General features: G+C 52.0%; 8 protein-coding genes across 8 annotated transcripts; 3 read left to right on the forward strand and 5 right to left on the reverse strand.

Moving 5' to 3' along the window:
• Positions 1–1,942: 1,942 nt before the first annotated feature.
• On the reverse strand, positions 1,943–2,851 carry C7974DRAFT_435854 (Isochorismatase-like protein; the record flags this gene model as incomplete). The annotated part of the gene is made up of 5 exons (XM_046145093.1): positions 1,943–2,016; positions 2,081–2,367; positions 2,419–2,645; positions 2,699–2,733; positions 2,788–2,851. The coding sequence occupies 5 exons, from the start codon at positions 2,849–2,851 to the stop codon at positions 1,943–1,945; spliced, it is 687 nt and encodes a 228-aa protein (XP_045994994.1).
• A 1,108-nt stretch (positions 2,852–3,959) lies between these two features.
• Positions 3,960–5,666, reverse strand: C7974DRAFT_235574 (Alpha/Beta hydrolase protein). Its single transcript, XM_046137447.1, has 2 exons — positions 5,061–5,666; positions 3,960–5,012 (listed from the first exon to the last, which is right to left on the reverse strand). Exons 1-2 carry the CDS (start codon positions 5,378–5,380, stop codon positions 4,001–4,003), a joined length of 1,332 nt encoding a protein of 443 aa, XP_045994995.1. The 5' UTR covers positions 5,381–5,666; the 3' UTR covers positions 3,960–4,000.
• Positions 5,667–7,216: 1,550 nt separating this feature from the next.
• C7974DRAFT_235729 (uncharacterized protein) lies at positions 7,217–8,992 on the reverse strand. The gene has a single exon (XM_046137449.1). The coding sequence runs from the start codon at positions 8,864–8,866 to the stop codon at positions 7,316–7,318; it is 1,551 nt and encodes a 516-aa protein (XP_045994996.1). The 5' UTR covers positions 8,867–8,992; the 3' UTR covers positions 7,217–7,315.
• Positions 8,993–9,511: 519 nt separating this feature from the next.
• On the forward strand, positions 9,512–11,343 carry C7974DRAFT_235711 (24-dehydrocholesterol reductase-like protein precursor). Its single transcript, XM_046137448.1, has 2 exons — positions 9,512–9,906; positions 10,017–11,343. The coding sequence occupies exons 1-2, from the start codon at positions 9,608–9,610 to the stop codon at positions 11,242–11,244; spliced, it is 1,527 nt and encodes a 508-aa protein (XP_045994997.1). The 5' UTR covers positions 9,512–9,607; the 3' UTR covers positions 11,245–11,343.
• A 905-nt stretch (positions 11,344–12,248) lies between these two features.
• On the forward strand, positions 12,249–16,273 carry C7974DRAFT_364169 (uncharacterized protein). The gene is made up of 2 exons (XM_046139780.1): positions 12,249–12,489; positions 12,547–16,273. The coding sequence occupies exon 2, from the start codon at positions 12,570–12,572 to the stop codon at positions 16,014–16,016; it is 3,447 nt and encodes a 1,148-aa protein (XP_045994998.1). The 5' UTR covers positions 12,249–12,489; positions 12,547–12,569; the 3' UTR covers positions 16,017–16,273.
• A 1,309-nt stretch (positions 16,274–17,582) lies between these two features.
• C7974DRAFT_399939 (uncharacterized protein) lies at positions 17,583–18,912 on the forward strand. Its single transcript, XM_046142455.1, has one exon. The coding sequence runs from the start codon at positions 17,651–17,653 to the stop codon at positions 18,746–18,748; it is 1,098 nt and encodes a 365-aa protein (XP_045994999.1). The 5' UTR covers positions 17,583–17,650; the 3' UTR covers positions 18,749–18,912.
• A 727-nt stretch (positions 18,913–19,639) lies between these two features.
• On the reverse strand, positions 19,640–21,493 carry C7974DRAFT_235770 (uncharacterized protein). The gene is made up of 3 exons (XM_046137450.1): positions 21,038–21,493; positions 20,154–20,986; positions 19,640–20,086 (listed from the first exon to the last, which is right to left on the reverse strand). The coding sequence occupies exons 1-3, from the start codon at positions 21,219–21,221 to the stop codon at positions 19,754–19,756; spliced, it is 1,350 nt and encodes a 449-aa protein (XP_045995000.1). The 5' UTR covers positions 21,222–21,493; the 3' UTR covers positions 19,640–19,753.
• Positions 21,494–22,718: 1,225 nt separating this feature from the next.
• C7974DRAFT_399942 (uncharacterized protein) lies at positions 22,719–23,591 on the reverse strand. The gene has a single exon (XM_046142456.1). The coding sequence runs from the start codon at positions 23,566–23,568 to the stop codon at positions 22,756–22,758; it is 813 nt and encodes a 270-aa protein (XP_045995001.1). The 5' UTR covers positions 23,569–23,591; the 3' UTR covers positions 22,719–22,755.
• Between the last annotated feature and the right edge of the window lie 532 nt (positions 23,592–24,123).

The following is a 24,123-nucleotide window of genomic DNA, read 5'->3' on the forward strand; positions in this document are numbered from 1 at the left end:
CTCGTAAGCATTATCAATACACGCTCGATGTTGATGAGAATCTCCCGCCTACTATTATTTGGCGCTGGGAACCACTCTGTTCGACAAAGGGGACAGGTGTGACTCCACGGATTGCCGCCACGTATGTGGTGCTCCAAGCACCGGCGACCCAAAATATGTTTGCATAACCCGCGATTACGGACCTGCACGGCATACTCTTCTTCGCCTGGAGGAAAATCTGGATGCACATAATCCTGAGGGGGGTCAGCACACGGGCCGTGACATATCGGACACTGGGTGTTCGCGTCTTCTTCGAGAGACAATTCGGTAATTTTAAGAGTCTTCGTGTTGGTTGCAAGAAAGTTTGCGATCTGGAACTCTGGTATGTTGTTGGGCATCCTTGTGATGCATGCGCAGGTTGTAACTAATTAAGTTGGTATTGTAGGCAGAACGAATGTCGTTGAAGCAAGTTTTTGATTTCGTTACGACTGGAGTTGTGCTATTTCAACATATTCTGGAAAATTTTGATGAAGTTTAGTGGTTCTGTGAATTTATCAAGACAGCCTATGGACAGTGATGTTCGCGAAGAAATTGACGCACGTCACTACCTAAGTTACAGCGGATAACGCATCGTCATAGGGATCACCAACATCGTGCCAATGCAGTTGCCAAGTCAGTACCGTCATCTCCGGCTTCTTCCTCTTCTTCTTTCTTGAGATCGACGCATGGGACTGCACATTTCCAGCGGATCTGATCGGGTGTACTCCAACAGTAGCGAGTGGGACTACAATGACACGTGGGCTGCCGAATCTGTAAGCAGGAAACTTGCTGCAATCCGCTCACTACGCATTTGATGATTGTATTCGCTTATGTCTATTTATCTGATGCAGTGAAATACTTTCTGCCTGTCCAGTGTGCAATTTGGGGATGCTTATGCCAGGAGGCGAACGCCTCCTAGATTAATCACTGGAAGGAACGCGATAGCAACAATGCTGAGGTAAATACGTAGAGTTATTTTGGTGATCATATTCGGCAAAGCTCCTTCTATACTGTTCAATCTACCCATGGTCCAAGTTACAAAAGAAAACGCCTTAAGAGCTGTCTCACGCCTGGCTCCCAAGGGATCTGAATGTCTCTCTTGCGCTATCTCTCCAACTCATCTCCAAGCCATCTTCCTTGACCATCTTAATCGCTGTCCTGACCAGTCTTCCAGGGTGTACGATATGCAGTAGACCGGCAAAGGCGAAACTGGCTGCGAAGACGTGTGCTGTTGTCAGAGAAGGATTCTAGTGGTATATCGGTCTGTCAGTGTAGCCATTTTCTCGTCCGTCAAGTCGGTGTAGCATGGTAATTACTCGTCCCGATAGTTCGTTGCGCGTGCCTGCCGAGGTACCTAGGTAATGATGCCTGAAGGTGGAATAATTGAAAGCAAAGAGAAGCCGCACAAGGGACTTATATCTTATCATCTCACGAATTCAGTGCTACAAATTCGATCGACAGCTCCTTCAGACATGCTTCTCTTCACAATACCAATACGCTAGTTCCGTATCGTCGTGTCCCAAGTGCGCCAACCAATCATGACACCCGAAACCCAGGTCCCACGTCTTCTCCTCACATCATTGCAGCACAGATTTCGACGAGGATCTGTCGGGCTGGGAAGGCTTGCGAGATTTGCGTCACTTTATGAGGCAGGGTCAAGCACTGATGCAAATCTGGATGAGTTCAGGAGAGACCAATGACATGCTCACAGTACTTGTAGGTGAATGAAGATTATGATTATTGACTACTTAATCGCCTGTTTATCCTTTTCGACCCCAGTTTTCTTCCAGAAAGAGTTTTGAATCTTTTTTCTGATACCATCTGCCTTCACCAGTATTGGCCACGTCATGAATAAGTACTATTGCGCCGAGATTGAATAGCCCCTATGTCATGATCTGATGAGGTAATGCTCCAACCAATCCGTTCAAATGAGAACAGTGCCGTTCTGACCGGTAATTAAACCGGCCTCGCCAGGAATGACTGTACCGTTCTCGATGGCTGCAGCGTGACCCCTAGCGAGCATACCGTACACGGGCAGGTACTTATCAAGGAAGGGAAGGACCCTCGCCAGCACCAGGGGTGGCGCGCCAGTCACGCATCAGATCGCAGACAATCGAGAACAGGCTAACAAGCTGGACACCAGCCTTCTCCATGCGAGAGTTGGCGGTGTCGCGGATGAGCTGCGTGGTGGTACCTGAACCCTCAACGTTTGCAAACACAGAGTAGCCCTCGGCGCGCAGAGACAAGGCGAGAAAAGCGGTGCAGACATCAGTGACGATACCTGCAACAATGATCTGCTTCTTGCCACTGGCTTTGACGGCGGCGCGAAATTCGGGGTTGTCCCATGCACTGGAACATTTGTCAATTACATGTAGGAGAAAAGGTTGGAGACTGTCTTACTTGACCTCACCCTGACGGCGGATAAGAGGGGCGTTGGGGTACATCTCAAGCATCTCCTTAGGAAGAGGACCATTTGGACCGGTATCCGCAGATGTAGTCATGATGACTGGCAGATCAAATAGTTTGCCAAGCTCGGCATGGGCCATGATATTCTCCTTGTACAGAGTGGGGTCCCAGTCACGAGCAAGCTGGTAAAGACCGACCTGGAGATCGAGGATGAGCAAAAGCTGTGGCACATGTTAGAACTTGGTAGATGATGATGATCGCAATCGAGACGAACCGAGTCGTTCTTGTCGATACGCTCCCATGGTACGGCTATATGTTGTTAACCTTGAGATAATCTTGGTATCTACTGCTGTGGTAACATACCATCACCACGGACGGCACTGAAGAGGCTGACAGCCAAGAATGCAACACTAGCTCCGAACTTCATCTTGTCAAGTGATAGGTTGATGTTTGATGATGTAGATGCTCTCAGATCGAGGTGGTGTGAGGGTGGTGTGATGTCTCGATGGCAGCTGTACGAAGCCCTCTTTATATAAAATCATCTCCCCTCAGCTTCTATCATTTACCTGCGTCCGAGCTGCCAATCGATCTCGTAGCAGCAACAACTAGTCTGCTCGCCCAATGGAGCACAACCGTGCAATACCACTACTGCTGCCCGTTGGTCTGACCGGAGCCGTGACAGTCACCCCGAGATTGATTTCGAAGACCTGACTAACTTCCCGGAGAACATGGTTTCGGAAGTCCAGCGTTCAATTGGTAGATGAGTGTGGATACATGCCATGTAACGGTCGGTTATCACACTCGTCATCCTAGTACCCGTGCCGTTAAATCTTGACGCAAAGGCTGAGTACGGTGAGGATCCTTGAGCGTGCTGAGCGAGGCGTGATTCGAGAGATTTTTTCCAGATGCAGTCATTAATAATTCCTTAGTGTACGCGAATACTTGCACGCTCTAGGATTCTCGCAGAGAGCCTCCCCCACGGTGGTATTCGACATGCTAGCGTGGCTCTTCTCATGCACGTAAGCAGATCACTTTTCTTAATAAGCATGAGCCCATCAGCCCCTAATCGCAGGACGGTTATACTCACGTTAGTGCTAATGCATCTCAAGGCATCGAAAGCAGAGCAATGTCTACGACATGTTTAGTCAGAGATGATTAATGCCATCTGCCCGCAGCACGTCCCGAGCAAGTACGCTGCCACAGCCCGCGCTTCTCTGTATACGGGATCTGATAATTCTGACGTCAACTGGCATAGCAGAAATAGATGGAATTAACCGTGCAATCTCCGAATTGAAGTCAAGGCTGCTGGGGTCATGCTTGGGTAAGGCTGTTGTAAAGATTCTGGGAGGGGCAAGAGTGGGGCGCGCAGCCTCGCACAAGCTGACTGACGATCAGTCATCAGGGCTAGAATCACGTCACGCCTGCGATCATCGACATAGCATACACAGTAAATTCCCAAATCGCATCGGCAGAGGAGCCATGCAGCTGAAGTGAGATCAAGTGATTGATTCGGTCGTCTATATAAGGTGTGTCATCATACAATTACTTCGACCCGATCGCAGTTCACAGTCCCACTCTATGCGGACAGGCCATTGCGGATCAAGAAGTCCTGGATTACCTGGTAGCCAGCAGTCGCGTTGTAATTAAAATTAAGACCGTGGCCTGTTTTTGGCTGAATGTATGCTTCAAAAGCAGATGCAGCAGGAAATACAGCGACGACAGCGGCGGGAATGTTAGGGGCAGGGATATCCGGGCCCTTGCCATAGCAGTTGCCACCGCAGAAAGGAATGTCATGCTCGCCAGTAATCACAAAAGCCGGACCCGTGAATGGGGAAGCCTGGGGCGCATTGCCGATGGTCAGGAGTTCACCAACTGTGACAGGCTGCTTAGTCTTCTCTGCCTCCACAGCAAGGCCGACGTCGAATTGGCCGGGATATAGGAATGCGTAGTGAAGCGCAGTGAGATCTGAGTGGGCGAAGTATCCGGAGGGATAATCGTACTGGAACACAGTCTCGTTGTAACCGTTGATGAGGTCGTTCACCTCAGTGGTGCCGATGTAATTCCACACCTCATCGGTGTCAACGTCGACACCGACCTTGTTCAGAATATCAGTGAGACCAGGAACTAGGTCGTCCTGGACGTTGTACTTTTGGGCAAGCGTCTTGATGGTAGTGGCAGAGGCATTACCAAAGCGGAAAGGCTGGTTCAAGCGCGCGCTGTGGAGATTCCAGCCAGCGACAATGTATGGGAGAAATCCACCAGCGATCGAAAATCCAGTAAGGACAACACCATCAGTATTGTTGGGATACAAAGCAGACAGCCAGTAAGTCTGCACCGAGCCGAAAGAATGACCAACGTGAATCACTTTCTCGTAGCTGCAGCTGATCTCGGTAATCAAGCCGGCGCGAAGCTTCTTGGTGACTTCATTGAGGGCTTCAACTTCGGCATTGGCCTGGATCTCATTGAGGGGATCGCCGTGGGTGGAGTTGCCGATACCGTAGCGATCGATGGCGAGTGTGCTGTAGCCGGCTGCAGTGGCCACATTGACATATGAGTAGTTGTAGTTGTCATAAGCTATATCCCAATAACTGGTAGTGTGAGTCAAGTTCAGAGGTAGCTATCGCAATTGTACGTACGTCTTGTCGAAGCCAATCCCATGCGACAGAACCTGAACAATGCCGTTGCTGCCAGCATCAGGTGTGCAATACTGGGCGGAGATCTTGATGCTCTTTCGGAGAGTCTGGAAACCGGTGAAGAGTTCAGCGGAGTAGTTGAATTGGTATTGGGTGAAGCGAGTCGCAAATGCGCCAACGTCCAGATTGCCCTCAACGGGAACTTCCTTAAAAACACCTTGGCGAGATGAGATGTCGACTGGAATGCTCAGTAGCTGGCATTGCTTTGCGGCAGCGCAACCAGCAAAGAGTGACACAGCAAGTGTTATCAGGCTAGGTGCCATTATGTGTAGCGGGTGTAGGAAAGCTGAGGTACTGGGTAACGGTGGATAACACAACGTTATCAACAGTTTGGTTGAACGGTGCTGGCGTCAGCAGCGTGTCATTATATGCGAAAGTGAGATGTTCGTAGTAAAGGCAGCTGCAGCTAGTCGTACTCACCCCAACCGGACCCGAAGACGACTAGCCCGTGAGGTCAAGGCGCATCCATTATGATCCGCTGCTCATAAGGTTGGCATTCGGAATCTTCAAATGGAATTATAATTATAGCGGTTTGGGGCGTAATACCGTTCACTCGGACCAATACACAGCAGTGTTGCTGTCCAAACGGATGCTGTGCAACCAATAGTGGCCAAGTACCGAGCGTTGCCGAGAGCTACTTGCTGACCTCACATTGGCCTGCATCTCAAATACCTACCCGTGTGGCTCACTCATGTTTGTCAAGATGCCTGCACTTGCACCCACAGTGCTTCTGAACCTTGGTTCCGCCTGGTGAAGCTAAATAGATGGCATCATCGCCCTTCCAGGATAGCTTTGGAAGCCGTTGGTGATGCAGCTAGTCCAATATTTGTGCTTATAGCGCAGACTAGCATTGCCTCCGGCACGAGTAGTTACCGACCTAGCACCAGGAACAGCGAGATGTGGTGTTTTGGCGTACAGTGAGCCGATTTGGGGATGATCAGGAGTTGTCGTGGCCAAGGCTTCGTCACCACCACAGAGAACAAATGCTGCGCCATGCTGACCGTGCAGTTTATTGGTGCCCAAGCATACCTTGCAGAGTGATTATCGTGATGTTGCCTCTGAGGAGCATTGAGAGTGGACCAGTGTTGCTGTCATTGCAGGGCGCACAACTTCGCTGCATGGCGGGATAGAGTACCCTGTCGAGGTCGACGCTGTGCCACTACTTGGTACCGCAATTGCTAGCAGCATCTTTGATCTTCGGCAAAGTATAACGGAGTGCGCACACTCGGGATCCTGCTATTCTTTTCGATAAACCAGGCTTCATCATAGTCTGAGCCCTGGAGTGATTATGATGGTGATCGTTGCCCGCCATTTGGAATTGTCCGAAGGATGCGGACAACATCATTTCAACAGACAGGGACAACACGTGGCGGACATGTTTTAAACGCGTGTACAGTAACAACCAGGTCTTTGAACATGTGCGCAGTGAGCCTTTGAAGTTGCTGAAGATTTGCTGGAGTGACGGGGGCCGAGACTGAGGGGATCATTAGATCATCTCGGGTGGCTTGACAAAGGCAGCTAACCCCACGCTGGAAAAAGCACCACCCATTGATAGGCTCGGATAGTTGAAACCCCGAGGCTGTCGCAGTCCCACCGGGTAGCGAGACCGCGTTTATGAAGTACTTATGCTCTTACATACCTTGCTTGCAGTTTGTTGCTGAGCTCGATCTACCTGCTTGAGCATCTCGCATTACCTACACACGAACTGGAATTCGCGCTCTTGCTGCGTACGCTAACAGTAGATTGCACACGATTTCCAGCACGCCGTTTCGCACTTAGACGGTCTTCATCAAACTCTCCAAACTCTACATACCGTTCCCGGCAGCTGGTCTGTGAGTCTCCCTGCTGTTGCACGCGTGCCGTGCCACAAAGGTGACACAAACACGCGTATGATCCTGTGTGCGCGTGGTTGACTCTTGTTTGTACCACCGCACGGAGATCGCCCATTTCCATGATTACGCGTTCGTACAAGCTATCTAGGTACCGGGATACCTGCAGCATCCAGGCTTAGAATTACAGACTTGATTTGGAAGGATGGCAGCCGCGGGTCCGTTTGCAGCTGCTCGCCCATGCTGCAATGGAACCACTACTAAGAGAACTCAGCCAGGCATCATCTATCTGCATTACTACGCGAATTGCCAGGGCCTTTGCAACAGCAGCAGCCAACACGAACGCACGCTCAATCCCACCAGACGCCCTTAACTGGTCTTTTCCTTCAGCATGTAGTCACCGCCCCGCACCGCTTTGTAGATTCCATAGAAGCCACTAAGTAGTGCACTGCTCCTGACCAATCTCTTGAGCAATCCCTTTACATCATTTCCATATGCTTCTTTTTCGGTGCCTCGATCTCTGACCTTCTCCCAGATCGATGGCAATCCAGTCGCGCCGAATTTTGCCCTCAAGGTTTCGTACTCTTCCTTGTCGTACAGCTTCCACCATTCGTCTTCTGTGTAGAAAACTCTAGAGTACAGCCACTTGAGGCCTCCGAGCTCGCTAGTCTTTTGTTCCATCTCTCTGTTTGCACTAAAGTACTCGGCGCCGGAAGATGGGTAGGGCCCCCAGACACCGATGTTGATGTACTCGCCTTCGTACGCCTGTCCATCTGCTCGCCCCTGCCCACATACCATGCCCTCGAACTCCCTTGGATGGCCCATCGAAACGCGGCCGTCCTTACGCAACGGGCATAGCCACAGCGGGTATATGCCAAATTTGCTGTCCACATAGTCCACGAAAGCCCCCGCATTGGCTGCTGGGAATGCAATGTCCTGGATTATGTATCGATCCGTATAGCCGGAAGCATGCAGCGCATGGTACATAATCCGGGTATGCATGAAATAGTCCAAAAGAACGCGGAAGATATACCAGAAAGGCACAAAGAAGTGATGGTATGCGTACATGCCCATCCAGAACGCACCACGATCATATCGGAAAAGGTAGTCCTCGATGGGAATAAGCTCAGTGGTCAGTGTTCCTGCCAAAGTGAGGCTGCGAGCGTGTATCCAAAACCATTCATCCCAAGGCCGCGAGAAGCGGCGAACAGGTATGCGCGGCGATGAGGGTTCTGATACCAAGCGACCGGACACGACAACCCCGGAGCGTTTCGAAAAGAGCACGCCATCTACGTAGTCGTTATCTTCTTTTCTGGTCTCCTGCTGTAGCACCTCCATTGCCTGCCTGCTCGATGTGATTGGACGGTACGTGACCTCCACCCAACTCCTCAAAGGCACAAGCATGACTTCTACCAGAGTCAACACGCCCAAGGTTCCAAAACTGCCCCTCAGGCCGTCGAATAGTTCGGCATTCTCAGTCGACGAGCAGTGCATAAGCGTTCCATTGGCAAGCACAACCTCCGCTCTTACAACCGTCCGATCGAAAAATCCATATTTGAAGCTACTACTCTCGCCTGCAGTCCCAACGAACCCTCCACCAACGGTTATGCCAGGAAACTCCATCACCACAGGAGGCAAGAACCCCTCAGCTGTGGTTGCCGCAACGAGAGCGTCCATTGGAACATTTGGCTCGACGAGTGCGGTCTGGGTCGAGGCATTGATGCAAATAATCTTGTTGAAGGCTGAGACATCGATGATGGCGGAAGGATCGAAGGAGGCATGTCGTGTGCTGTTTGTGCTGCCGTGGTAAATGCGGAACGGTGTTGAAATGCTGTGAAAATGGGCTATCCGGGACTGCAGGCTTGACACGCGCTGGTCGTGCAGTGCACGTTCAGAAGGGTGTATGTCTCCACTATCCATGTTCACTGCTCTCTCTCACTGAGGTCGGGAACGTGAGACTTTTTGGTTGTTGCTGGACTTCAGTTGTTTACTAGGTACCTTCCGCTTCTTGGCTTAGCAGTGGCAGGTGGTGCCACTTGTTCAAGTGGCTGAGGTATCCGCGCGCTAGCAAGTCCTTTCTTACTACTTTGTGTGCGTAGGGAAGATGCGCATGTCGTCCCAAAAGTTCTCTAAATATACTCCCTAAGGTTGAAATGCACCCGGCATTTTGTGATGAGTTCACTTGGTTGTCTTCTTGACGTGCGGCGGCGTGGAATCGAGGCTGTGAAGTCTCATCGGCATTCGTCACCGATTTTAGTGGGGCTTCTGCTCCGGATCTCCCGGCAAGGACAGATGGTTGTCGAAAGCACGGAGACGCGTCGAGACGCGTTCAACGAGGCTGAGTGTTGTATCCAACGACACTCAGGCCGTGGCCAGGCGGAACGAGAGGAGTCGGGTACGATACAGCGCAAGTTGCACAGGCTTCCTGTCGCCGCAATGTGTTCTGACAGGTACCTAGGTATGCTTTGACACGCATCCGAACTTCCGCAGTCAGACGGAAGATGGTTCAATAGCCTGGGGTGTGGAGTAGGCTCAGCCCTGCGCGCCCATTCGAGACATCAGCGACGTTAGGTCGACATCTCTTCGTCAACGAACTTCGCATCCCTTGCAGTCCTAATTCGTCCGTCCCATTACCACCGTCGCCAAGGACACAGTGAAAAGATGGAAGCGCATACAGCAACAGTTGCAGCGCTTGCGTCACAAGTGAAGCAGTTCAGTGCTTCGAAGGTACCCTTCAGGATTTATCATGGTTCCACATTGTCAACACGGCACTCGCCTCGTCAACGCAATCAGATCATCGACGTCAGCTCTCTAAACCACGTCCTCAAGTTCAACAAATCGGAGAGGACAGTGCTTGTCGAGCCCAACGTCCCTATGGACCAGCTTATAGATGCCACTCTTATTCAAGGACTATTGCCAAAGGTTGTCATGGAACTGCCGAACATCACGGTAGGCGGTGGGTACGTCAAATTGGACACATGCCCACTTCTCTCAATAGAGCAATACGTCATACATCTATCGCGAACACAGTCTGCAGTGAGAGTAAAGCTGACGTGAAGTTTCCTCACAGTTTTGCAGGAACAAGTGGAGAGAGCAGCTCGTTCAGATATGGGCTCTTCGACAGTACTATCAAAGGAATAGAAATTATCCTGGGAAACGGGGATATCGTCTGGGCATCTGCTGAAGAGCACCGAGACTTGTTTTTCTCCGCAGCCGGCAGCTGTGGTAGTCTTGGGGTTATCACACTGCTTGAGATGGAACTCATTGACGCCAAAAGTCACGTTGAGTTGGAGTATATCCCAGTCGACAGTACAGATGAAGCTGTATCCCAACTCAGACACTACCAACACGAACCGGACGTGGCGTATATGGACGGCATTCTCTACTCCCAAACCTACGGCGTAATCATGATCGGTCGCCTTACGAACCAAACCATCCCCAGCCGGATCCAACGTTTTGACCGGGCATCAGATCCTTGGTTTTACATTCATGCAGAATCTGTTTTGAAGTCTCTTACCAAAGTACCACAAGCATTGTCCAGACCGACCACCCATAAAGAGTACGTTCCTATCAAGACCTATCTCTTCCGCTACGACCGCGGCGTCTTCTGGTCTGGCCTTCGCGCTTTCAAATACTTCGTCACACCCTTTAACGCCTTGACCCGGTATCTCCTCGATCCTTTCATGAACAGCCGTACGATGGTGCACGCTTTACACCGATCAGGCATCGCTGCGCAGACCATCATTCAAGACTTCGCTGTGCCCTACACCTCTGCCTCGGAGTTCATCGAGTGGACTGATGAGAGGACTGGGATCTGGCCACTCTGGCTCTGCCCTGTCAAGTCTGCATCGCAAGATGAGAAGTCGTTCTCGCAAGGTAACAACATCAAGGATGAGATCCTGCTCGACGTGGGCATATGGGACATGGGACCCAAAGACTCACATGCGTTTATCAGACTTAACCGCGACTTTGAACAGAAAGTCACGGAGCTTGGAGGTATGAAGTGTCTATATGCGCATGCATACTACACCGAGCAAGAATTCTGGGACATCTACGACAAAGAAAAGTACATGGGCCTGAGGACGAAATATCATGCTGAGAATTTGCCGTCAGTGTACGATAAGGTCAAAGTGGATCTACAAGGTGTTGCCGGTGAAGTATCTGAGAAGAGGGATGTCGGATGGGCCGAGTGGGCGTATCAGAGTTTCTGGAATACATGGCCGTTGGGCGGGCTGTACGGGGTCGCGAGTGCGACAAAGGGATTCTTGGTGAAGAGCGACTTCTTGTTGAAGAAGTAGCCAACTGACATTCCTACAATCCCTTGCGTATTGAGTGCTCCACTCCACTGCACCCAAGCACGTCCGAAATGCTTCTTGGCAGTTTTGTAGGATCGAAATATCCTTTAGCACAGCCAATACAGCAGGCTTCCAAACCACAACTGAATGCCCCCACCTAAGCGCGACTTCACCAACGAGAAAGCTGCCTATCAATGTTATTAATCTTCTGCAGCTACGTCGGTGGCAACTCGGACGTGCCTGAGTGCAGTATGGTACAAAACTCCAATGGAGAGCCTGGTTGCGCAATATTGAGGACACGGCATGAATATGCAATGAGAATCTGAACCATTGAAAACGCCATGGCTAAAAGCAGCGACGTGACCAGATGAAGTCGCGAACGGCACGAATGGGCCCCTGGTAGGCACAGTAGGTATAGTAAAGAGGATAGCAGTTGCATGTGACAGATCCATCGAACATAGCCATGCTTTGCTGACACCTCCAATCTTGCGAAACTCTGGAGGACTGTCTCCAGTTGCACATGGCTGGCATCTACAAGCATCAGGGCCCTGCCACCTACGCATGTGCTGTAGGACAACAACAGCTTTTCTGGCACAGAACTAGATCTGTGCCGCCCTGAAATGAGTGATCGCCGCTCCAGCAAGATCATCTCCGCTGTCGCAGGACATCCCCTGCAAGGCCTAGGCAGGTGCCTGGATTGAGACGGCGCGTTTCTGATTGGTTGAAGCTCACAGCTGTCAGAAAATCTCCAGGCGCCGTGGTGCGCGTCGTCATGACGTCGCAAACAACAACAAGGACAGGGCCACGCTGCAAGCCTTCAGCACGTCTGTAGGACGCTCTGGCGGAGGTCGTGACGGAAGCTGCAAATTGTCGAAACAAGATCGTCGCGTTTCCAGACACGAAAACGCGTGAGCGAAAGACGCGTCTCGACCCCTGCTCGCGACCGCACACATCCTGGTTCTTGGTGCAGGTTGACGTAGCGAAAACCTCTCCACGCCCAGCCACCACATTTCACCAGCAGCCCGCGCCCAGTGACCACGCTGTGACATCGCTAGGTAGCCCCTCTTTGCTCCTTGCCACAAATCCCATACAAAACCTTTTGGATCAGCTGCCCTGCGAGTGCTCTTGCTGGTCTCCACTCGACCTCAGCACCCAGCTCAACTACGGAAACGCTTGGGCCAGCACGCCAACAAACACAGGGCGCTAGGCGGCCACCGTGCAACCGCATCATCTTTGTTTCTGGGATAGGTAAGCACTTTCAGACGCGTCGGGAGCCCGGAGCTGCTAGGACTGACCATAGCGAAGACGACACGACAGATATCGCTGCCATGGCTCGCCTTAGCGGCCTCCCGAGCGAGCATCACCACGAAGGGCCCGGCGATGCGCCGCGACGCCGGCGGGGTCGACCATCGAAGGGCTCGCAGAGCTCGCAGAGCTTGCAAAGTTCGCAGAGCTTCGAGGAGGAGACGACAGTCACAACAGGCAAGCGCGCCGCCTCGCCGCTTGCCTCGCAGTCCCAGTCAAAGCGCACCAAGCGCGTGCAGACGATTGTCGAGGAGGACGAGGACGACGACGACGGCTCCTCGCAGCTTGAGGCCGAGGCTAGGCTGTCCGTCACGCGCATCCAGCACGCTGCTGTCGATTCTATCCCTACCGAAGTCCAGTCGTCGCCCATCGTGCGCCGCAACCGCCGCTATTCAGAGCCCGTGGTGACCGCCCAGGGCCATGAGGATGACGACGACATACTCGTCGGACCCTCCACACAGCCTGCCCCAGGTCTGACGCCACATCTAGACCGCATCGGTGCCGCCCGCGGCAAGTTCGCCAGCCGCCGCCGCGAGCGCATGTCCATGCCCGCCCAGCTACACGTCGAGCGTATTGACCATGCCGACATAAACGGCCACCGCTTTCAGTACGCGCCTCTCACGGCTGTGCTCGATGGCCGCACTCGTCGCCGCCTTCGGCGCAGTCACCTTAGCCAGGAGGTCAACGAGATTGAAGACGACCGGAAACGAGGCAAGAAGCAGCTGTTGGAGCTGCGCCGCGAGCTGAAGAAGCGCGATGACAAGATTCAAGACCTCGAGTTCCGCCTCGAGGCCAGCCGCATGGGTAACATCCAAATGAGCGATGCTGATCATGACGATCTTGCCCAGCAGCTGGACGACGCTCGCAAAGAGCTCGATGACTTACGCAATAGTGCACAATACATCGGCGGCGGCAGCAGCGACCGCGACCTCAGCCGGGAGCTCGACGGTTCCGCTGAACCATTCGACCACGACGACGAGGACGATTTTATGCTCGTCGATCCTGACGAGCTCCACGTCTCTCAAGATCTGGAAATGGAATACCTTCCCAATGGCCCTTATGCCTCACGCGTTTTAGAGTTGTCCCAGGAAGTCACTCTTGAGCATCTTCCATCCATTAGTCAACTGCGTGTAGACACATTGGACGAGGATGACGATGTTGAAGTTCACCAATCTATCTCTGATCAAGCCGTCGAGCGATATGAGCGCGAGATACAAAAGCTGATGCAGGAGATGGCCGAGTCCAATGGCGCTCTTCGTGTTATTTCACTTGAGATCCAAAATCTTAGGTTCCTGAAAGCTGGTGCCAACAGCGCCGATATTCTCACTGCCCTTCGCAGCGGCTTTGCTGACCTGCGCGGCGACGTTGAGAAATACTTTCCCAACGAGACTCGTGGGATCACCAACGAGCAGCTCCTTCAGAAGATCCCTAAGCTCTTCAGCGGCGTCCTGTACGAGCTGAAGGAGAAGACTGACATCGCCGACGACGCGCGACAGACTGCGATCGTCCTGCGCCGCCAGTATGAGGGCGTCTTGGATCTGCTTGGTGAGGCCGAAGAGCGCAAGACCGAGCTTGACAAGAAGGTCTACACACTTGACAAGAGCAACGAGGAGAAGCAAAGAACAGTCGTCGACCTCGAGGAGCGCGTTCAAACCTTGACAGAATTGACGGAGGATCAGGAGGTAGAGCTGAGACAGAAGGACCTTCAGAATGATACCCTGGTGGAGCAGGTTGACGAGAAGGACACCGACCTCGACCGCCTCCGCGAAGATCTGGAAGTATACCGAACCGACATCGACAAGCTCACGAGCTCGACCGCCGAACTTGAGACAGAATATCAGGAGCGTATCGCACGCATGGAAGAGGAGCATGCAGATATCGTTGCTGACCTCCAGGCTCAGCTCGGTGTCGAGCAGGAGGGCCGTGAAAATGCCGAGGATGAAGCGGCCCAGAAGACGGGTTTCATCGAGGAACTGCAAGGTCGCGTCGACCAGATGGAGGCAGATTTTGGGTCTATTGACACCGTTCTGGCAGACCTTCGCGAAAAGCTTGAGTCGGAGACAGCAGCTCGTACGACCGCGGAGACCGAGCGTGACGAGCAAGTCGAGCAGGTATATGACCGGACCAACACCATCGAAAATCTTACCGAGACCATCAACGATCTTACTGAGCAGCTGGAGGCGGCTAAGGCCAACATCATTGCTGAGCGCGAGCAACGTGAGACCACAGAAACTGCTCTCGATGAGGCCAACGACAGAATCGAGGAGCTTAACGACAAAGTCCACCAGCTCGGCATCCAGACAAATGAACTTCGTTCCAAACTCTTCCAGGTTCAGCAGGAGAAGGAGCTAGAAATCACCGATCTCACAGCCGCGCATCAGGAGCGTGAGGATGAGCTTACCGAGCAGCTGACTGCTGAGCAAGAGGTGCGTGAAGGTGCTCAACAGGCTATCGCCGACATGGAGAAACAGCTTGCCGCCCTACGAGAGACGCTTGCTGTGTCCGAGGCCGATCTCACAAAGATGACCGAAGCCCGCCAGCAGCTCGAGGAGGATCGTGAGTTTCAAATCAGCAATGTGAGCACTGAGCTTGCAGAGTCCGAGGCCAAACGGGCCGCGCTGGAGAGCTCGACTGAGTCGGAGATCACCTCACTGCAAGCTCAGATTACTGATCTCACCAATGATCATGCCCGAAAACATGCTGAAATCCAGCGTCTTGCCGAACGTCTTGTTGAGGCCGAGCAGGCACACGAGGAGGAGAAAGCCATCCTTGATAACAAGCTGGAGATATTCGAGCGTGACCTTGCTGAAGCGCAAGCGGATAACGAAGCCTATCGTAGGGAGAACGAGTCGTTGTCTGATCGTGTTGGTCGGGAAGCAGTGGAGCTTCTTAACATCACCGACTCTCATGCGGATGAAATGGTTGCCCTCAAATCGGTAATTGCGACTCAACAGGATACCATCTCCGAGCTCCAGAACCAGAATGCCAACTTAACCAACGAGCACGAAAATATTCTTACCGACAAAGACGCCCAAATCGAAGAGCTGCAGCTCCTTGTCGACGACCGCGTGGAGAAGCTGGTTCACGTCGAAGCCGCCCGTTTAGACGTTGTCAAGGAGTTTGCCAAGTATGAGCAAGATACTCGTGAGACTATCGACCGCATGACCCTGCAACAGCGTGTCTTGCAAGAGCAGAACGAGGCGCTTGCAGAGGATTTGAAGAAGCGTGGTGCAGATGCCGTTGCTGCCGTACGCGCTATGAAAATCCAGGGTCTGGAGGTCAAGACTAAAGGCTTAAGCCTGCATCGAGTTGCGACTGGCAAGGTGGGCAAGATTAGTGAGAAGGTCAAAATTGGCAAAAAAAGCAAGAGCGGCCGAAAGGTCGCAAAGAGGCAGTGGGACAGCGGTTTTGGAGTTGACGAAGATGTTGAGGATGAGATTGATGGTGCAGAGGTTGGAGAGGCTGCTTAGACATGATGTCTGAGAGCGGGTCATGTCCCTTCGGGCTGTGACAACATCTATTTTGGATCAATTTGTTCGCGTCGTCCACATGGACTGTTGGATACCACGCATTTTTCCACGACTTGATGAAAGCTTTTCTTGGCTGAGAGTTGTCCGCTATTTTATAGCTACACATAGGGTAGGTTTCTTTGCATAGCGCGGCGTGTTCAGGATATGACAAAGGAAAATGTTTATTTAGTAGTGTAAATGATTATCTCCGACCCGCCCACTCCTTCCTCAGACCTTCCACACCGCGCCTGCCATCGTCATTCAACCCTGAAGTCATGCAGCGAGTCTTAAGTCGCCTGTCGCCCTCTTATCTGCTTTCATCATCGTTACTCACCCCAGTCATGTCCGTAGAGCCCAGTCTACCGTTCCACCAAAACCTGCTCGTCACCACACCCAGCGCCATCCACCTGCATTCACAGACCGGCGATAACATTGTATTCCAATGCGACAGCGCTGATGGAATCGTACATGCTTCCGCCGCCCCCAACGACAGCAGCTTGTTAGCTATTGCAGATAGCCATGTGGTCGTTCTATTCGATAAGACGCGGCCCCTCGTGAGGAAACACAGGCTCAAGGGCGGGAGTGTAAAGGCTGTCAAGTAACCCTCCACAGAGCCTCTCTCTAATGATGGATAGAGTTTACCACGCCTGCTTCTTTTCTCGCCAGACTCGCGCACGTTGTTTTTCAACACCTCGCTCGATTACTCGATCCATGCCTACTCACTGCCGACCGACAACTTATTACTCCTGTTTCACTCGCATCCTTCTACGCCAAATGTCGTTGCAATCTCAGAATTTGAAGAGGTTTTGCTATCGGCTTCGTCGCTGCCGCCCACTACTTTGATACAGGACCGTAGGGTGGCTGGCTTGGCCGCAATAAAGATTAGGCACACAGAGACTACTACAGCAGTCACTTGTGCAGCTTTCGTCACCTTGGACGGCATATCGCGATCTTCATGTACACAATTTGTGGTGGGGTTCAGGGACGGCACTTTGGCGATGTACAGAGTATACCTACCTTCGCTCTCCAACGCGGCATACTCCCCTCTCCAGCCTATCAGAGTGGGAACTATGCCTAAGCTGCACAAAGCAGCCATGGGTGGCGTGACTGCAGCTGCCTTCATACCGGGCCACAAGTCAAGAGTGGTTAGCATTGGCCATAATGGGCGGTGCAGATTGGTAGACTTCGAAGGTGGCGGTCAGGCTCTCAGGACCTGGAATGTCGCCGGCCCAGCAACCTCGCTGTCTGTCAACAGAATTAAATCATCAGTCCCGCAGAATGATGGAACCAGGAGTCAGGATCAGACTCGCGGCCCTCTTGAGATACTGATTGCAATTGGGACTTATGCTGGCAAAGTCTTGGTATTCAATGCTGTGGGCATTCTGATACGTGAAATTATCATGAATGTTCCGGTTTTATCGACGCAGTGGGTGGGAGATATGTCTGCGCCCTCACTACTCCCTCTTCGAACCTCTACGCTGTCCTCGGGGCCTGATCCCGTCGTTATGTCGCTGACGGAAGAGATTGGTGAAATTGTGGACGAGTCTCTTCCATGCTCTGGCACACAAACGACTCCATCTGAACATGGGAAAGACATGCGCAGACGAGCTTTCATTGATAAACCGACATCTTCTTTCACCAATCAGCTAGGGCCTATGCTTCCCATCACGCGAACCACCATCAGTAATGATTCAGGAGTAGATGCCAGCAAAGGCAATATGCCAATACGTGGTATTTGTTGTGTTCGTCGAGTCGAATGTGCTTCAGCAACGACATCACGTCGCGCATATCGAGTTCGTCATTCCACTTGCTGCTCATCACGGCGAACTTGCTCATCAGAACAAGACTTCTTTACGGCACCTTCGACTCGCTACCCGTCCACTCGCCAAGATCGCCAAGATAAAGGCAAGAGCAATGTTGTCAAAAGCGTTCATGCCGTCGAACCATTGAATGGAGATGAACACGGGCACATCAAATGGTATAAGTCGATTGGCATAAGGTCTACATCACCCGAACACGAAGAGCAACAAGGGAGAGATACACCAGTTACGCGCTCAGCAAGAAGACTCGAACCCGTCTCAGTCGGGAGGTCTCAACCTGCGGCAACTGCGATAGGTTATCAACAGCGCGCCATGCCTGTAAAGAAAAGAGAAGGCATCATTTCGCCCGGTACATATCGCAGTGTAGACATAACTTCAACGTCTGGTACGGTGTCGGGTCGACTCGCATCTCAAGACAACGTTGCGAAGAAGTCTTCGAAGCACGGCCGGAAAGAACAATTGCGAAGCATACCTCCGGTCCCAATAGCAGAAGTGTCGGCGTCGTCGTGGGACATTTCGAGCAGGCTAAGCTCTCGATCCAGGTCGTGCGTGTTCTCTGACCATATAAAGGCGGTTGACGGGGGAGGAGATGATGTGACCCCACCTTCCCGTCGCTCAATCGGTGGCTCGAGAAAGAGCCACAGCTTTGACGCTGGATTGCATGGCGTTGAAGCTTTTGGTGGGCAACGATATGTTGCCGCCAGAAGGTCCAAGATGTGGACGGATAGCAAGTGCGAGGATATCAGTCGTCTGCGCACCGACAACAAGGCGCTGAGAAAGCAGATTGCTGATCTGCGAAACGAATTTAGAGCGCTGAAGGATGTGTTGCTGCATGCAGAATCGCAACGGCGGTGGCAAGACTGCGTATCCTGACCTCTCATCCTATACATAGACACATCCTTAAGTGAATCTTCACATCCACCTCTTCAAACTCCAAAAAGGCTTTTTCTCACCTCCAACCTTCATTGTCATCCGATCCAGCACCGCACTACTCCCCCTGGCTCCACTCATCCCAACCTCCTCATCTCTTACACCCCCAAAACCCCAGCTTCCCCTCCCACTCCCCCTCTTCTCCAGCGCTTCAAGCGCCCTCTTCCTCTCGCGCCTCACGCGATCCCAGCGCCGAAAACCCCTGTCCTTCCCTCCTCCTACTCCCTCGTCGTCGCCGTCGACAAGTACGCCGGCGATCCGCCATGACAGGTAGGTCTGGAAGCCCAGTAGGAGGAGGATCAGGATGAGCACGATCAGGATGCCGAAGGCGAGGAAGAGGAAGAGGACAGTTTCTTCGGAGTGAATTGGATTGAAGTTGGGGGCGTTGTTGCCCATTGCAATTGTTGGCCGGTCGTGCAGGCGATGCTGAGTCGAGAGGGCTTGCGAAGACAAACGACGGGGGCTGCGAGGCTGTCGTGGTGCTGACGTTTCGTGAGGTCGTGTGCGGTGCGAGATTGTCAGCGTGGATTTACTGAAGAGCGCGCCGTTGCTCATACATGCTGATCAGCATAACGGCGCACCGCCGCGCGTCGTTGTCAGCTCCTGTGGCACCTGTCGGGCGTGTGTAACGCGTTTCGGCCTTGTTTCGGTTTGAGGCTTGCACGCGGGCGGGTTCCGGGAGGCGTGTTGGGGACAGGGATCCCGGCGCAGAAACGGGATCTAGAACGTAGGGTGTGGAGGAGACGGAGCTTCGATACTGGGTTGGGGATGCGCGGATTGAGATCGGCGGATTGGGCAGGGGGTAAGGGGTGTGATCTTCGTGACATACAGATTGGGCTTCTGAATGTGATGCCTTGTTTGGAGTATGTACTGTGGATGCAGATGCACGTCTAGAAACTACCTCTATGTAAACTCTTGTATGCGCGGCCTACTCGTGCAACTGCCTGCCTACTTCAGCTTCGCATACTGTTTCCCCCACTTCTGCGCAATTTCCTCCTCGGTGAACCGCCTCGTCTTGCGCCGCAGCATGTCTTCGCGCTGCGCCATGGTCATATCGCACTGCGCTCCCATCGGCACCAGGCAGCGCGCCAGGTGCGCATAATTTTTGCTCAGCAGCGTGACAGTCAGCATGAAATAGTCGATGTTGTAAAAGACCAGCGCGTGCTCATCGGCATACTGCTGCTTTTGCGACAGGAAAGCAACAGGGTGGTCGCGCCAGTGCCGCAGAGGATTGAGATGGTGCGAGGTATGGTAACCGTCGTTGTAACAATAGCGATTGCTCTGTTGCGGGTTAGCAATTGCCACCTTACAGCAAGACATGATGAATTAAAAGTGTTAAGAAACGTACGGGTGCGTCGATCAGCGTGATGCTCGAGCGGAAGTCAGAGTCCGGCTCTTCCTCGTCGACGAACGCGTGCTGACCCCAGTTGCCCGTCATGAGTGCGACGCGCATCAGTGCCAGCGGGATCAGGAAGACGAAAATAGCAGCCTTGGAGTTAACGTAGGCGTACAAAGTGTACAAGAATATGTAGTTCGCGATTTCGCACCCGCCGGTCTTCAGCGCGAGACTAGTCTTATTGTTACGCAGGAAGTAGCACGGCAAGTCGAACCAGACAAGCAGGTAGAAACGGCCAACGTAGTGCATGAAGTGAAGCAAGCTATCACGCTGATAGCGAACTGTTGACGATAGATCGTTGGGTCCATTGCCTTCGACATGGTGGTGCTTGACGTGATGAAAGAAGTACGAGTTCCATGTGTGTCCCATCAACGGGTCGAAGATGTACGGGAAGATAGTGTCGATGATAGCGTATTTTTTGTTCAAGACGCCGCGCATGTGGATATGCTGGTGCATGAGCAGCGTATAGGGACCCATGTAGTAGACTTGTACGGCTGAGTGAATAACGCCGTGCCACCAGTGGAAGTTGTAGAATAGGTACAGTGCTGATGGAACGCTGGTGCACAGGTAAATGATTAGATGTGTGATCATGATCACATCAGTTTCAGCCCGAACGACGCCTTTGGCCCAACGGATATATGGATCGATGATCCATTTTCGCAAAGCAGGGTTTTTAATATCAGCAATGTCCCAAGTGCTAAAGACTGAGGTTTCGAAGAGATCTGACTTTGGATTGTTGACACTCTTCAGGTAGGCGATAGTCTGCTGCTCGCTTTCTTGAGTATCTGTTGCATGTTAAACCAAGTCCAGGTTCGCATCAATCTGTGTACTCTTACCCTCTGGGGAAGGTGATACAAAATCCGTGCGTTTGGTAACAGAATCGTCAGACTCCTCTGCAGCATCGATAGGTACAGCCGGAGGCGTGGACTCAATTTGCTCATAATCTTTCTGCAAATGACCCAATACTAGCTTGTCCGCGACCGTGAGGTCAGCAGGTGGTTGGAAGTGCAGTTTGCCCATGATTCGATCTGATCAGATAAAATGTTGCTCGGACACTACTAAAAATTGTGAAGCGGCAATCGCAGGACCACACACAATTCAATGGCTGGTCGCTGGAGAAAAGAGAACGCAGACAACAAAAGTCCGCTCAGAGAAGCAGCGCGTCAGGTCAGACAAGAGGTTGCGGACCGTGGTGTTGAAGAGACCTCTGCTTGAAACATCGGTGTGAGGGTCCAGGGAGGTGGCGAGACCAGGTCCATGCGCCGCACAACGCGCGGAAGCTAGCGTGCTCGAGAGACCCACAACAGCAACGAAATGGCTAGAACCTCAACATCGATGTGCACGCACCTTGTGGGCCTGAGCATTGCTGAAGAGCGGTTCTGCAACATGCACAGATAACTAGGATAGCGCAGCAATAATCGTTCTTTAGTGCTGCCTCTACTTCGTGAATCCCTTGCAGGTGTGTGAAGTGAGCGATTTAGCAGACAGTCCTCTCTGCCCAATTGGCAAATCTGTTGTGGCGATGCGCTGGCTGCAATTCCTCCTCGGTTCTGTCGCACCCAAGCCTAACGCTGCTTTTTCCCCTCGGACTGCGGGCAATTGCACTGTGCAATCGAGTGGACAGGTCTCTTCAAAAGCACACAGGCCAAGAAGAAAATGCTGAGGCCTGTTACGAGCAAGGCAAACGCAAAGAAGTAGATGCACCACTGCACTTCGCGAGGCAGGACAACGCGTTGGTCGAAGGATACCATCGTAGCTTCTCTTCAAAAGGGTTAGCATAGGCAATTTCGTACGTCTGAACCGAATGTACCGTACATTTTGGGTCTTGAGTTCGATAGCTGAATGTCGTGAAAGCGGCAAAGCAAGGGAACTAAGGGAAGAAGTGTAATAGCGTCAAGGGTTACTTGAGAGTGGCGGTGAGAGAAAGAGAGATGTACAGCGCATTCACCATAGGTTGCAGAATAGGTTTCTATCGAATCCCACAACTATACTGCTGACTCTATGACATCGTCTGGCTCTTCAGATGAACCAGCCTCAGCTCAGATATTCGTACTCATATTATAAAGGTTGATAACGTGTGCTATCCCGCAAAAGTTCGTACAAGGTCTCAGCGACGTCGTCAAGCTTCTTGCTCATCGTAGGTTCTGCTCTTGGTCGGAAATGACCGATGCGAGCCTATCGAGCGTCGATTCGATCAAATCCATGCGAACGCGATCTCTCAATCGCTAAACTAGCAGGGCAATCAATGCAATAGCATATAGGAAGGCCTGAGGCTAGGTAGACGTGAACATAATAGGGTAGTGGGCCGCTCTTTGCTATGTTTTGCTTGCCTGTAGGGTGGATGCCAGCTACTGGGCGATTTCTGGAATGCGCAAATGCTCAGGTCCTTGTGTTTTGGTTCATATCCGGTGCGAAGTCAGTCAACCTATCTCGGCGCACATACTTCCAAAGCCTACCCTTGCGATAGTAGGTGAGTCGGCGAAGGCTTGTTTTTGCCGATAGTGCAAATGATTACATGGTCACATTATGTCTTGACTGCGGTTACGATACCCTCTCACACCAAGAATCTATCACCATCGTCTTCGACCAGCCCTCCTGTCTCAGCGGCGTCAACTTTGGCCTGGAGTGCAGCCACCACGCTCTCGTAGTCCCCATCATCTTGATACGCCAGGATAAAGTCTCTCTTCCAGCGAAGCAGCATCCAGCACATGAACAAGATGACGAAGGACTGTGTCAGCACCAATGTGATCTTGCCCTTCCATGTCTTCAGATTCGGTCTTGCCAAAACGCCAACAATGTCGTCCACCAGCGCAATGTACGCTGCTCGCCAAAGCGCCCTATCTACCAGATATAACCAGTAAGTCAGGAAAGAAGGTGCTAGTTGTATCGAGACGGCACTTGCCGCGACCCATAGCAAATGCACCCCGAACTCGCTGCGCCGCTGCTTTGTGCCCGTGGGTCGTTCGCCTACGAGAGACCCAATGCCGTAGCTCATCGCGAAGTCGGCAATGAAGAACTGAAGATCGAATGGCCGGCCGAACAGCCAGCGGTATGTGAAGAGAATCGCGGCACGATTGATGTCCCATTTGCGAGAGAATCGAACGGCTTGCTTGGGAGTTGGTTCGGGCCGATCTGTGGGGTAGAAGAAGGATCCTAGCCAATTCGTTGGGATTGCGGAAAGGATAACACAAACGATGTTCGCCTGCACAGTTTCAAAAGGTCCCCCAAGAATCACGAATAGGGCGACGGTGATGAAGGGAAGGTAGAGATGAGCGGCGGTACGCCATGCTGAGTATGATGCCGAAAGAGCTCTGGGGATAGCATCAGTAACGCTTGGTGGAACTTCAGCTTGTCGGTCATCCGCCATTGCAGTGTGCTCTTATGTTGTCGTGCAGAAGTGAAGATATCAACTAGCTCTGCCAAGAGAAACGCGTCATCACGTTGTCACGTGGCTAACAATGTCATCCGTAATCTCAAGCTCTTGTGTCTCTTTGTCCTCATACAACGAACATGAATCTTGTTCTACATTAGGCTGCTCGCCCTCTGATACAGATATTCTCTATGCTAACATGCAGATGTCTGATTCAGTGGGTTCAAACAACCTGGGTAATCGCCATTATTCCAACAGCCAAACGGTGTCTTCATGGCCATATCTTGTATGTCTCCTCTCTGCTTGCCTTAACGTCCATCAAGTAGCCCAGAAATTATCTGATATCCGTGAGGCCATGATTTGGAGCTCCATCCAAGAAAGCGGTGAATCACTAACAAGATTAGATACTACGTCGCTAATCAGAGAGTAAGCTACTGATTTTTTATAAGCTTAGCATGAGACATAGCTATGAGACTTGCACGACTAGATCTCAGAACACTTGTTGTTGATCTAGAATATGATTTAGGAACAGCTACCGATTGAACTCTTGGT

This window comes from Boeremia exigua (assembly GCF_020726555.1).
Source record: "Boeremia exigua strain MPI-SDFR-AT-0100 chromosome Unknown C7974scaffold_9, whole genome shotgun sequence".
NCBI classification, from domain to species: Eukaryota; Fungi; Ascomycota; class Dothideomycetes; order Pleosporales; family Didymellaceae; genus Boeremia; species Boeremia exigua.